Here is a 14,434-nt window from a genome sequence, read left to right as displayed (position 1 = left end):
AGGGGTGCACCGATTAGCTTGGGACCGAAGAGAGTAACCAGCGAAAACACATCAATGAGTAAAAAATACACATTTTTTTATATTTATACGCAGCTGTCAAAAAATGTGTAAATTTGTAGATCCTAAAATGTGTGAAAAATACACATTTAAACAATGTAGTACCAGTCAAAAATTGTGTATTTTTATACTCATTAATGGGTTAATAAACTTCAAACTTTGCTGCATCCGAGGCTGCATCCTGCTTTGTTGACACACGCCATTTGCTGAATTTCCAGTGAAGAACAGCAGGAAAAATTGAGGAAGTACGGTCCAAACTGTTTACAAATGCAATTACACCCCTTTGAAATGTTGACACTGAATTTGAGAATTAAATCAAGGAATTAAACATTCAAAATTAGTAGAATTTAGTTAGCGTGAAAGATGGTAGAGGTGAAAGTAAAGAAGAGAGTATGAAAACAAAATATTACTTTGTGAGGGGAAATCCGAGAGGAAATCCCGACACAGCGGTCAGCGCTGGGTAAAGTAAGGGAAATTACGTAGGGTATTGTAGTAGATATAAGGGTTTTGGAATAAAATTATTAAAATTTGTTGGGCAGTTAATTATTCTTCTTGTGAGTTATTGTAGTAATAGATTGGTCTCCCCCTTTTTCCTTTTCGATGCGTGCATACCCCTCGCAGAACGCACAACAGAGAAAACGACATTCTATTGGTGGCTCTTTTAGAGAATGAACTACCAATAGTGAACAAACAGTAAAAAGCTGCAGCAGACCGTATATAAGAAACGAACAGCGGAAGCAACAGTCATTCGATTGACATATTTTGCAGCGAGCGACCACCTACGGAAAAGCAGTTTACTAACTACCAGCGAAGCGAGCCGAGAAGAGTCAGCACCGGCGTGGCGGACCAAGCCGTATCGCCACCATGTTGGGTTACAACAGGTATAAAAACGGCCAACCTAAGCTCGTTGGATCATTCTTGTGACGAATTTTAAAGGCAACGGACAAGCAGCAGCAGCAGCAGGAAAAGCAGCACAGGAACGCAGCAGCAGCAGTAACACAGTAGCAGCAGTCAGCAGAAGCAGCAGCAGTCGAAGCAGAACAGCCGAGATTCGTGTAGCCGTGACCGAGGCTGGAAACCTCGGTCCGGTCACGACACTATTGACCCACCAACTCATGAACCGGGGACCAATGGCTTCACTTCCCTTCCGAAGGAAGGCGCGATCAGAGATGTTATGCCTCAGAACATCCCGGCAGCGTCGACTGGGATTGAACCCAGGCCTACTGGGGTTACCACTACACCACCGGTGCCGCTACTTATTTTTGTTGATGGCATTTCTTTTTTTTTATAAAATATTATTGTATTCGAGCAATCTTTATTTTATCATTGACACAAATAAGAAAATCCCAAAGTTAATAAAAAAACCAAGCGCACCCATTATATTTAAGTTCTAGAAATGATTACCTTTTACACATTATTTGCTGTAAAAACCGTTCTTGAAAAATGTGTAAAAAATACACTTCAATTGACGTTTCCTGGGTTTACACAGGCCCCTTTTTTCACGAAATGTTTACGCTGGTTACCGTGTGTACCAGAGCTGAGCCAAAAAGTTGAGCACGTTTCTTCGAGACCTTCTGGTCTTATACCACGTTCAGACTACAGAGTTATAACATGTTATAACGGTTGTCAAATAATTGCAACACAGAAACCACCATCAAGATAGCGCTATAACATGTTATTATTCTGTAGTCTGGCCAGCGTTTCAGACCGGAAGGTCTCGAAGAAACGTGCTCAACTTTTTGGCTCAGCTCTGGTACACACGGTAACTCTAATAGTACGTTCAGACCAGGCATGGAAAATCATTTGCATTCATTTCGTGCATTCATTTACATTCATTTGCCTCTAACTTTTTTCTTCAACAAAAATCCTCAAAATGATGTATGGAACTTTTGTAGGTTTTGCTATTACCTACAACTTTTGTCAACAACTTAAGTCCTTATCTTTTATGCATGACGAACCAGAGCGAACAAAAGCCACTACTGATTTTCAGTGAATGTATTTTACATTCACTGAAAAACAGTAACAAGTTCTGCCCGCTCTAATTCGTGAGGCATAAGAGATACAGATTTGAGTTATGAGCAAAAGTTGTAGATAATAACAAAACCAACTAAAGCTCCAAACAACATTTTGCGGAATGCTGTTGATGAAAAAGTTAGAGGCAAATGAATGTAAATGAATGCATGAAATGAATGTAAATGATTTTCCATGCTTGGTTCAGACTACAGAGTTATAACATGTTATAGCGCTATCTTGGTGTTGGTTTCTGTGTTGCAATTATTTAACAACCGTTATAACATGTTATAACTCTCCAGTCTGGGCCGAGGGGGGCGACACATCTAAATCTCAAAATTAGATGCTCAACATATCTCACACTAGCGAATCAATCTTCGAAAAATATTTTTTCATTTGTCGCATCTACGTGCATCGCGCATCATCTTTTTGCAGGAAATCTTCAGAATCGTCATCAATCTTCTTTCTATCTACTCAGCGTGCACGCAGCTAGCCACAGCAAAATACAATCTTTTCTGCATCGTAGATAGAGTCGTCCCCCTCGGTCTGAGGGGTTAGTGGATTTTCCTATGTTTCGATGGGTGAATCGATTAGCTTGCGACCGAAGATAGTACCAGAGCTGAGCTAAAAAGTTGAGCACGTTTTTCGGGACCTACTAGTCTTAGAGTTACCTCTATGCTTATAGCACAAACGAAGTGACAGACGGAGCGGCTCGAAAACTTTGGTGACTAACCTGCTATTGCAATTTTTCAGTGTACCGCATGGCAACACCACTACTACTGGATTGTACCACACGGCAACACTACTAATGGATTGTACCACATGGCAACACTAAATTTACTAGAATGTTTTGGTTCTATCTCTTTCACTCTACTCTAAACTGAAATGCATAAAAAAATGACAAAATGATACGCACTCTTTGCACACTGTCAAAGAATCATTGTACACAAAATCAACTTTGTGCAAAACCAAAACAAAAATACTATCCCATCTGGTGGATGATGGCACAAGCTTCTAAGAAAATTCTATTACAGCGAACCACATTATTTTAATTGATTTCTTCGCCAGTTAGTCGTCTGTCACTTCGTTTGTGCTTATAGTACGTTATAACACAAACGAAGTGACAGACGACTAACTGGCGAAGAAATTAATTAAAATAATGTGGTTCGCTGCAATAGAATTTTCTTAGAAGCTTGTGCCATCAGCCACCATATGGGCTAGTATTTTTGTTTTGATTTGAACATAGTTGATTTTGTGTGCAATATGATCTTTGGCAGTGTGCAAAGAGTGTATCATTTTGTCATTTTTTTATGCATTTCAGTTTAGAGTAGAGTGTAAAAGATAGAACCAAAACATTCTAGTACATTTAGTGTTGCCATGTGGTACAATCCATTAGTAGTGTTGCCATGTGGTACAGTGTAAAATTGCAATAGCAGGTGCGTCACCAAAATTTTCCCTTCGTCTGTCACTTCGTTTGTGGTTATAACATGTTATAGAGCTATCTTGATGGTGGTTTCTTTGTTGCAATTAGTTGACAACCGTTATAACATGTTATAACTCTCCAGTCTCGACAGCATTTTAGGCTAAAAATCTCTAAAATAAAGATTTAAAAAAAAAATGTCAAACTTTCAAAGAGAATCGAAACAAACATTGTGTAGTACTAGAATTCCGATTAGAATGGGGTAACATGCTAATTAAGATGTGATTGTCAAATAGTTTGACTCAAGATATTACTATTAATTGGCTATCATATACTTCTTATTCTTATTCTTCTTTTAATAATATACATTTCAGAGGAAAAAAAAATCACAACGCAACTAACAACTTGCTAATTTTGCTCTGAATTGGCAATATTTCATCCGTCAATATCCCGCATGCGATGTGTCAATAATCAACACCAGGATGGCAACATATCGAATCCATCAGCCCATTAGCCGTACTTTCCTTGTACCTGAGATTTTTAACATCATAAAATCCCTACGGGCTTTAACCCAGATCCACTGGGATGAGAAGCAGTCACGGTTACTTCTCTATCATCCCCACCATAGGATGTATACTCCTACCCAATTTGAAATAGGTTCATTTAAAATCGAAGTGGGTGACTTTTTACCCAAAACTGAGTAGTTTTGAAGTAGCTGATGAGACTGACATTTCACACAAACAAAGCATAAATGTCAAGCAAAATAATCAGAAGAATAGTGATATCCAGTAATTTATTATTAAAAATATATCTCTTGGATAAAAATCAAACAAATTCAGTTTTATATGTCATGTTGTGCAAAAAGTAATAAATGCTATAAATAAATGGAGTGAATACTGTGCTATGGTATTGCTGATTATGTCGAATGCATAAATCTGCAAGAAAAAATGGATTTCATCGACAACTTACTAAATCATATGTCATCTAAGTTCAACCAAGAAAGTACATTACCAAAACAAGCAGAAATATCAATGGACGAAACATTCAAATGGCGTGCTTTAAAAAATAATCAATTTGCCAGCCGGTCAAAAAATGGTCGTTCAAAAATAAAATCCAAGGACAAAGACAAGAAGGATGCAGCTAGCAGCGAGTTGAATATGTCTTCTGATGAAAACAATAAAAGTGATAGCTCCCAAGATCCTATAATAGCAGACGTGAGTGAAAGCGCTGATATTGAAATTGAAATCGCTAACGATATCAGTGGAGCAGAAATTCAAGAAGTCCTTGCATCAACTCAAGGAAATGTTCCGGTATTGTTAGAGGAAACCAGTGCGCTCAAAGCAGTCAGCCTTAATGAAATAAATGAAACTATAAACATCGCAAACGATTCTGAGTTAATTGAGGGTTCAACGTGTACCTCAAACAGTGAGCACATAAATGATGAGGTTTTTGAGAAAGTAGTCCATAGTGAAAACGATGTAAGACCTATTCAGGATGATTTATCAGTTGAGAAAAAATATGCTGAAAATACTGAAATTGTAGATGGAAAACCTGAGCTTGCTCCCACAATTACGAAACATAATGATCCTGATGCAAAACATATTTTCATTCACATGTCGTCTACATTCAACGGGTCATGTCTAATCAAAAGTTCTTCTAATGATAATTTATTACAAATGCAAAATTCACCATCTGCCAATGAAGAAACATCATCATCCAATTTAAAAGCAACCGTAAAAAATGACAATGCAAGTGAGAATCATAAAGATCATCCTTCGCCTACCTCTGTGAGAAGGTCCAAACGATTGAAACATGATCAAACAAAAGATTCCGAATTGACCGATGTGGAGCATTTATCAAACCAACAAACGTCGACATTCGAACTGCCATCAATATCTTCTAAATCATCAAACGATATGAGCGATGAACAGATTAACATTAATGATACCGTGAAGATCCCTGGTGATAAAACAGATAACACAGTAAGAACCTTGCGAAACAAATCTTTTGGAATCAAACTGAATGAACCCGAAGCAAAAACTAAAACAACTGCAAAGAAAAAATATAAGAATGATCCAAAGGTGCAAGAATCGCCACGAAAAGTTGTTCATGTTAAGGAACTACATTCAGTTTCTCCAGAAACGAGAAAAGTAACCAGGAGTAAAACCGTTCTACGAAAAATTCCAACAACTCGAAGAACACAACACATTAGAAGCAATTACCCCACAAGGCAACGGAATCGTATTATGGATAAAAATGCTGAAAGAAGAAAGCGTTCGTCACGCTTTTGGAAAAACGCGAAAAATCAAACCAGTAAGTTGGGGAAAGAAAGCGAACAGAAACCAAAACATTCACAAGAAACCCAGAAAGAAACTGCCAAAACCAAAAATCCTAAGGAGCGCTCACCAAAACGATCAGTTCGACTATCTAAAGATGGAAGTGATGGTATATTGGCATCAGCAATTGCCAGGAGAGAAAAAAATGACATTACAGGGATCCAAGGTAGACTTTCGCGGCCCATCAAATTATCCGCAAAAATACTAGCCAATGACGAGCTACGATATGGGTTCGAACTCCAAAACAACGCCAGATTAAACCTAAACGTGGAAGTAAAGGATTCATCTAACACCAAAGAATTACTTAAATTTGATGTGGATTCTACTTCCGGGAAGACAGAAATATCCGAGGCGAAAATACCAATACCTATTAGTCAACCTGATAATACACTCGAACAACGAGATTCGTTCCCATCCGAACCATTAAGCAACGTTCAAATCAAATGTCCGGATCCATTGGAGTTTCTCAATGAAGTTAAAAGGAATAACTTAGGGAGCAATAAATCGCCAGAATGTAATAGCAAACTTACCAAGATACAACAGAAAAGATTGCTTAAACTAAAAGAAAAGCACCTCTTCATGCTCGGGCTTCAAAAAACTAACAACAACAAATCGCTTGCCGATACAAACAACCAATGTATCGAAACAATTAGTATAAATAAAGAAGATACGAAAGCATTAACACATTCGTCAAATACAATAATAAATACTTGTACGAATGCGAATGATGCTCAAATTAATGATGATATGAAAACTCAAACGGAAGCATCTACACATGCACTGCCTGCTACTCATTTGCAATCCAAAATGCTGTGTTTTTGTCAAAAGGATACCCGATATTTTACAACAAAAACACAAAGTCGCATGTATTGTACAGCAACGGACGACATTGACGGACAGATGATCGGGTGCTGCAACGAATTGAAAGGTGGTCTCCAGAATTTGCTACGCCCAAGCAATAGTGCCAGTTATCAGCTTTTGTGTCTGACACATCAGCGAAGACTACATCATCATGGATGCTGTGCTACTTGTGGAGTTTACTGTACACAGGTAATGATTTGAGTTAGAAAATTTGAAATGTTCACTCCACAGTGCTCAAACGGCTTCAAATCGGGTCCTGATCAGCCATTTGAAGTTTGTATGGAACTTACTTGATTACTAACTATTTATTCATTGTCTTCTAGCCTTTTTTCCATATTGCTCTGCTGAAACGTTCTATAACTATTCTTATTGGAAATTTTCTCAGCTTCATCTTTGCGGAAGATTATTTTTTAGCCAAACGTCGAATTAAATAGTTATTAATTATTTAAGAGATTAATAATCTTGTGGCATGATCAAGTAGCAGCAACACTGTAGCCACAATAGCCATGATTTTTGTGCTTTATCCTAAAGCCCTACAGTAAAAGTATGGACGTCTGTCAAAAGTTGTTCCAATCGAACTGTCAAAATGCACCACTTTACTCGATTGGAACAGCTTTTTTTCAGTTTTGTGGTGACAGTCGTCCATACTTTTACTAGAGGGCTTTACCAACAATCAATACGAAACTAACGATTTTAAATTGGCTCACCACTTTAGTAGCCTATTGGTCCCAAGCAAACGATTAACGTACCCTATTCTAGTTGAAATTCTATTACTACACTATGTTTGTTTTGATTCGCTATGAAAGTTTGACAGATAACATCAGGGGTGTGTGGATTCATGCAGAACATAAAGGGGTGAGTGAAATAGCTTGGGACTGCTTGGGACTCTAAGACTAGAAGGTCCCGAAATAACGTGCTCAACTTTTTGGCTCAGCTCTGGTACTCTCTTCGGTCCCAAGCTAATCGATTCACCCCTCGAAACATAGGAAAAACCAATAACCCCTCATTTTATCTGTCAAACTTTCATAGCGAATCAAAACAAACATTGCGTAGTACTAGAATTTCGACTAGAATAGGGTACGTTAATCGTTTGCTTAAGACCAATAGGCTACTAAAGTGGTGAGCCAATTTAAAATCGTTAGTTTCGTATTGATTGTTGATGCAGGGGTGAGTGAAATAGCTTGGGACTGCTTGGGACCGTTGTTCTGGTACTGAGTGAGCCAAAAATAATAATGATTTTCTTCGGGACCCAGTGGTCTTAGAGTTACCTCTATGTTATAACCCTCCAGTCTGGACAGCGTTCAAGACTAGTAGTAAAAACGTGCTCAACTTTTTGGCTCAGCTCTGGTACTATCTTCGTACCCAAGCTAATCGATGCACCCCCCTCGAAACATAGGAAAAACTTTCTTAGCGAATCAAAATAAACATTTTTTAGTACTAGAATTTCGACTAGAATGGGGTACGTTAATCGATTTACTTGGGACCAATAGGCTAGTCAAGTAGTGAGCAAATGGTACAGGCATCTCAAATAATAACTGTGGAAGTGCATCTAGAACACTAATGCCTTGTTCAGACTACAGAGTTATAACAACAATCAATACGAAACTAACGATTTTAAATTGGCTCACCACTTTAGTAGCCTATTGGTCCCAAGCAAACGATTAACGTACCCTATTCTAGTTGAAATTCTATTACTACACTATGTTTGTTTTGATTCGCTATGAAAGTTTGACAGATAACATCAGGGGTGTGAGGATTCATGCAGAACATGCAGGGGTGAGTGAAATAGCTTGGGACTGCTTGGGACCGTTGTTCTGGTACTGAGTGAGCCAAAAATAATAATGATTTTCTTCGGGACCCAGTGGTCTTAGAGTTACCTCTATGGTTTTAACATGTTATAGCGCTATATTCATGGTGGTTTCTGTGTTGTAATTATTTGACAACCGTTATAATATGTTATAACTCTCCAGTCTGGACAGCGTTTAAGTTGCAAGCACACAATAAGCTAATATGCAATATGCAATAACTTTAAAATTCGAAGAAGTAGAAGAAGAATTTTTGCCCACTATGGGCATTTTACTCCCATTTCTCATATTAACTCCTAATAACAATAGCAATAGTTTCATATATGATATCCCTTTTACTTTTTACCCCCTGCCTCAAAAATTAAATATTTTATTTTATTTTTTTTTTTGTTCACAGGGATATTTTATCATATGCTCCAATAAGCATCTGTTTCATCGGGAATGCGCAGAGAAGTTCATTATCAACACCAAAGGAAAATCTAGTCCAATTATTCCAAAGCTAGTATTGAAATGCCCTCATTGTGGATTGGAGAGTGTGATTCGCGAATACAAAATAAGATTGCAGAAGAGTCTATCTTTCGCAATAGTCACAACAAGGCACTAATGTAAGTATGAACATTGAAAACACCATCTTCATCTTTTTCTGCTCTTGGTTATTACTTATTCTGATTTATTTCTCCCAGTAATAGATCATTTTATAACGTATAAACGTCGCATAAGATTTCAACCAATTTTTTGTCAATCTTTTCTTGGTTCTTTTCAGGTACAACAGCTTTAACAGGAGGAATTTTTTAACAGAACTCTATATTGTTTTCGTTTAAATTACACCACACCGGTATCTTAACTGTGCCAAGCTTGCAAATGCTCATTACAGTTAAAATATTATTTTTCGGAATTATGAAATTTATATTATAACAATAATTTTAATATGTAAGATGCAAAAATAAAAGGTAAATTTTTGTCTGACACATGAAACCTGTCAATTTTGCCTTCAGAGGGTCACAATTGCCTTAATAGGGTCTCAATCGCTAATTGTGACCATCTGAAAGAGAAATTGACAGTCACAGCAAAAACTTCGTAAATTTACATGTGGCACAGTCATGTATTTTCTGGTCGAAGTTGAAACACACAGCAATAAATCATTAATTTCACATGGAAGTATTTAATAATACATTAATTTGCATTGAATTTCACATGCGTGTGTGCTTTTACATGTAAGTCACGAACGTATAAATTTCAGCTTCATTCATGGAGGTTAAGATCGTTAAACATGTAGTTTTAAATGTATGTTTTATGTTTAAAATTGACACAGTGTCATACATAAACTTTAACTCTTCTTCCTGCATCTTACATATTAAAATATAATAATTATATCCCATAGTTTCATAATTCCGAATAATCGTATTTTAGCTATGTAATGCATTGCAAGTATGCTTTAAACATTGAATTTAAATCAGATCTTGTTAAATTACCATACAATGAATCAAAAGAATCGATCATTCATAATAGTAAAGTTCATATACCGGTGTAGTGAAATGGATAAACGGAAATTATTATGTACTCGAAGCTTGGCTCGACAGCTTAGGCGATGACGAGCAAAACACTTGCAACGACACTCGCCGAGCATCTAGTTGTTCGAACATGGGCTTGGCGAAATCAATGAGCTCAGCCGCTAGCCCAACCTTCTGTCGATGCTTACCAAGTTCATAACAAGTTCATCTGACTGTGGGATGGTATGAGGAGATTAGGTCGTATGAATAAAAGCATTTACTTTACTTTTCCCGTAAGAAAAGCACGGGAAAGTAAAGTCAACTCTTTTTATTCATACACATTTTTTTGCCGAGATGGGCACCACCGAGCAGCTCGGCATTTTATTTTGCTGAATATCAGTGAAAAACTTGGGGAGATTCAGCAAATATTTTATTTGTTAGCTGAGATGTCGGAAAAAATCCCGTTTGTTAGCTGAATCTCGGCAAGTTTTTAACTGAGATCCAGCAAAACAAAATACCGAGCTGCTCGGTGGTGCCCATCTTGGCAAAAAAATCTAAGTGTGTACGGCCCATTGTTCAGAGGTTAATTTAAATGCCGCGATACAATTTATATTTAATATATTGATATTCTATGACACAAATAAAAAAAATATCTCAAGTGAAAATCAAATTAACAAACATACCATTAATTAAAATAATCAACAAAGAATTCCATTTTCAGCTTCAGCTAATAAATCTTTAAAATAATCAGCGAATAAATCAGTTGTTCAGTAACCGCAATTGGGATATTATTCACGATTTTGTCCATTTACTGAAAACTTAACCCTTCGTCTGCGCGAAAAAAAAAACTGCATTGGGGTCAATTTGTGTGTGTGTGTGTGTGTTTTTTTTTCATAGCAAGGTTTAGGAAAGCTTCAAGAAGCCTGGCCTGTAGTGAAGTTGGCACGGTGTAATATCCACTAGTTGCCTAGTGCAGCTGCACTAAAACCCATTCCTTACTCTCTCCTCTGCGTGGATCCCCCCGGGACCACTGTGAAGCGACTACTTCGGGGTGGCTGTGCTCATGCACTTGTCATACGCTCAGCGCTACTGTGTTACCTGACTTATAACAAATATACGTTGTATACGAGTACCCCGAATACAACGTATAGTTCGTCTAATTTTACATTGCAAATGCTATGCAAAATTAGACGAGTCATATGTTAACATATTCGGGGTACTTGTATATAACGTACACGGACAGAAAATTGTTTGCATTGAACCAAAAAAAACTTTATTTGTATATACACAAACAATTCCGGTTGAAATTATATTGCATTTTATTGTTTCGATAATATTTATTCAAATAAATTCAAAATAAGATTCTTTTTGTTTTCATAAGCCACTCTTCAACTGCAACTATTGTAAAAATAACAATATTCTTTTATCAAGCCAACAATAGTTAATTTTAATTTAACATTTATTTGTTGTGTCAATTTCCCATGAATGCAAAAATAACTACCAACCATTCCCTCGTGAAAACCCGGACAAAAATGTAAACAATAACAAAAAAAATTCTCGTTTGATTCAGCTCTAGAGGTAAGTAAGTATACTTCTGCCCTACCTATCGACCCATCGACTCATGAACCGGAGAGATTTTATGCCTCAGAAAGTTTTTTTTTAAATTTAATTGTATTTCTGTTGGTAACAAATAGAAAACAAAACAAAAATAATCGCAAATTATTAAAAATTGAATCAATAAATATATTTTAGTTTCCACTGCGTATATTTTTAGGCTTAATAAAATAAATATGATTGAATCAACAAGAAATCTCTTTTAAAAACAAACATATTTTTTTGTTGACCCAGCTGCCAAATTTGAAAGCTTACGTCAAAACCATAAAAGCTCTTGTTAATTCGAAAAGATTTTCTTTTTGATTTAACAATCCATGGGTTTTTAAAAACAAAGATACTGGATTGTTGAAATAATAATGATTTCATTTTGCAGCCAAAACAAAATGAAATTCTTATTAAATTTACGTCAAATATTATTACGTTTAAAATATTTTTTTCTGCGTGTATATTCGTTATAAGTCAGGTAACACAGTAGCTGGCATTGCTAGATCGCTGCTCTTCTCTCCATTTTTGCTGCAGCTCCGACATTATCTGCGTGACTACCCTGCTGACGGCATTCCAAGTGCCATCCTCTCGACACATTTCAACGACGACATTCTCCACGTTAAGGACGGGCATCTCCGTTCGCACTGCCTCGAACCTTGGACAGTCGAAGACCATATGCTCCGGCGTTACATCGACGTTGCCACACTCCGAAAAGAGGGGTGACGCTGCGTGTCCGAACCGATGCAGGTATTTCCTGAAGCAGCCGTGACCAGACAGGAACTGCGTTAGGTGGAAGTTGACTTCTCCGTGTTTCCTGTTCACCCAGGTCGAAAGAATCGGTATTAGTCAATGTGTCCATCTACCGTTCTCCATCGTGTTCCACTCCTGTTGCCACTTAGCCAATGACTCCACTCTCACAACTTTCCGTACTCTTCTGGCTTCTCTCCGCCTGTAGCACTCGCTGTCGGCATCACTCCGCCAGGGTGATGCCGATAGGGATCATACCGGCGATAACGCATACTGCTTCCGACGAGATGGTTCTGTATGCACTCACGACTCGCATGGCCATGAGCCGGAACGTACTACTCAGTTTCCTTTGGTTCTGCTTCGTTTTCAGTGCTGCAACCCTGGCTGGACCTCCATACCTCAGTATCGATGACGACACTCTGGCCAGAAGACGCCTCTTGCTACTGCTGGGACCAGCGTTGTTCGGCATGATTCTAGCTATCGCGTTGATGGCCTTCGAAGCCTTCTCACAGGCATATTCGACGTGGCTGTTGAAGTTTAGCCGGTCATCGATCATTACTCCCAGGTATTTCAACACACGATTCGAGGCTATGGCGTGCTCCCCGGCGGTGATTTCTGCCCGCTGTACCGCTTTACAGTTACTGACCAGTAGCATTTCCGTTTTGTGGTGGGATATCTGCAGCTTCGCTCCTTGCATACAGTTGGAAACCGTGTCGATCGCCTCGGTTGTCAGCATTTCCACCTCTTCCAACGTCTCGCCTACTGCCGCCAACACGACGTCGTCCGCAAATCCTACGATATCGACTCCTCTGGGCAGCTTCAGCGTTAGCACGCCGTTGTACATCGCGTTCCAGAGCGTTGGGCCAATTATGGACCCTTGTGGCACACCCGCCGTGATCCGGATTGATTTCTCTCCCATGTCCGTCTCGTAGACTAGAACCCGGTTCTGGAAGTAACTCCTTATAATGCTACACAGGTAATCAGGAACCCTCATTTCTTCGAGGGGGACGACTCTATCTTCGATGCAGAAACGATTTTGTTTTGCTGTGCTTAGCTGCACGTACGATGAGTAGATTTTAAGAAGATTGATGAAGATTTTGAAGATTTCCTGCAAAAAGATGCGAGTATATGGATTTAGATGCTTAAAATGGCAAGAAGATTTTTCGTAGATTTATTCGCTGGCGTGAGATTTTTCGAGCATCTATGATTGAGATTTAGATGTGTCGCCCCCCTCGCATTTCATGCAGTGCTTTGGCGATGGCCTCCCAGCTGGCGCTGTTGAATGCGTTCTTCACGTCGATCGTTATCAAGGCTCAATATCGATCTCCTCTCCGCTTCTGTTTAGACGCTTTCTCGGCACTCTCGACCACTGTCCGAATTGCATCCACCGTTGATCTCCCTTTCCGAAATCCGAACTGCATCACCGACAATCCATGCACACTCTCCGTGCATTTCGTTAGCCTGTTGAGGATGATCTTCTCCAATAGCTTTCTGACTGTATCCAGCAAGCATATAGGCCTATACGATGCTGGATCCCCCGGCGGTTTTCCGGGTTTCAGCAGCAGCACTAGCTTCTGTATCTTCCATCGGTCCGGGAAGTGACCTTCATCCAGACACTTCTGCAGCACTATCCTGAACATGTCCGGGAGCGCCTGGATCGCCGCCTTCAACGCCACGTTGGGGATTCCATCCGGACCGGGAGCTTTCTTCGTCTTCAGCCCTTTCGCCACTGCTACGAGTTCCTCGTTGGAGACTTGTCTACCTTCAGTGTTGTCTGCATCTGCCGGTGTAGGTGGCCAGGTCATTTGGTCGTGCTTCGGGAAAAGTCCCTCCACGATGACTTTCAGCTTGTCTGGGCACATTTCAACGGGCGTCGTTGGACCTCTAATCTTCGCCATCGCGACTCGGAATGCGTCACCCAGGGGTTGGCATCAGCGTCTCGGCACAGCTCCTTGAAGCAGTTTGACTTGCTCAGCTTTATCTCCCGTTTTAGAGCGGCCATGGCTGCTCGAAACACCACAAGTGCCTCGTTCCACCAGTAAGCTTAGCGCCGTCTGTTCCTTGGCTCCGATTTCCTCGGCATGGAGAGCTTCTACAAAGAGATCCTTG

General features: G+C 39.2%; 1 protein-coding gene across 1 annotated transcript; it reads left to right on the top strand.

Annotated features, from left to right (window-relative positions):
• Positions 1-4,245: 4,245 nt before the first annotated feature.
• G9a lies at positions 4,246-10,582 on the top strand. Its single transcript, XM_065238077.1, has 3 exons — positions 4,246-6,873; positions 8,887-9,094; positions 9,253-10,582. The coding sequence occupies exons 1-2, from the start codon at positions 4,435-4,437 to the stop codon at positions 9,091-9,093; spliced, it is 2,646 nt and encodes an 881-aa protein (XP_065094149.1). The 5' UTR covers positions 4,246-4,434; the 3' UTR covers position 9,094; positions 9,253-10,582.
• The last annotated feature ends 3,852 nt before the right edge of the window (positions 10,583-14,434 follow it).

This window comes from Ochlerotatus camptorhynchus, unplaced genomic scaffold (genome assembly GCF_037179485.1).
Source record: "Ochlerotatus camptorhynchus isolate MF236.1 unplaced genomic scaffold, CSIRO-AGI_Acam_v1.1 ptg000696l, whole genome shotgun sequence".
NCBI lineage: Eukaryota > Metazoa > Arthropoda > Insecta > Diptera > Culicidae > Ochlerotatus > Ochlerotatus camptorhynchus.
This window is presented reverse-complemented; position numbering and strand designations above follow the sequence as displayed.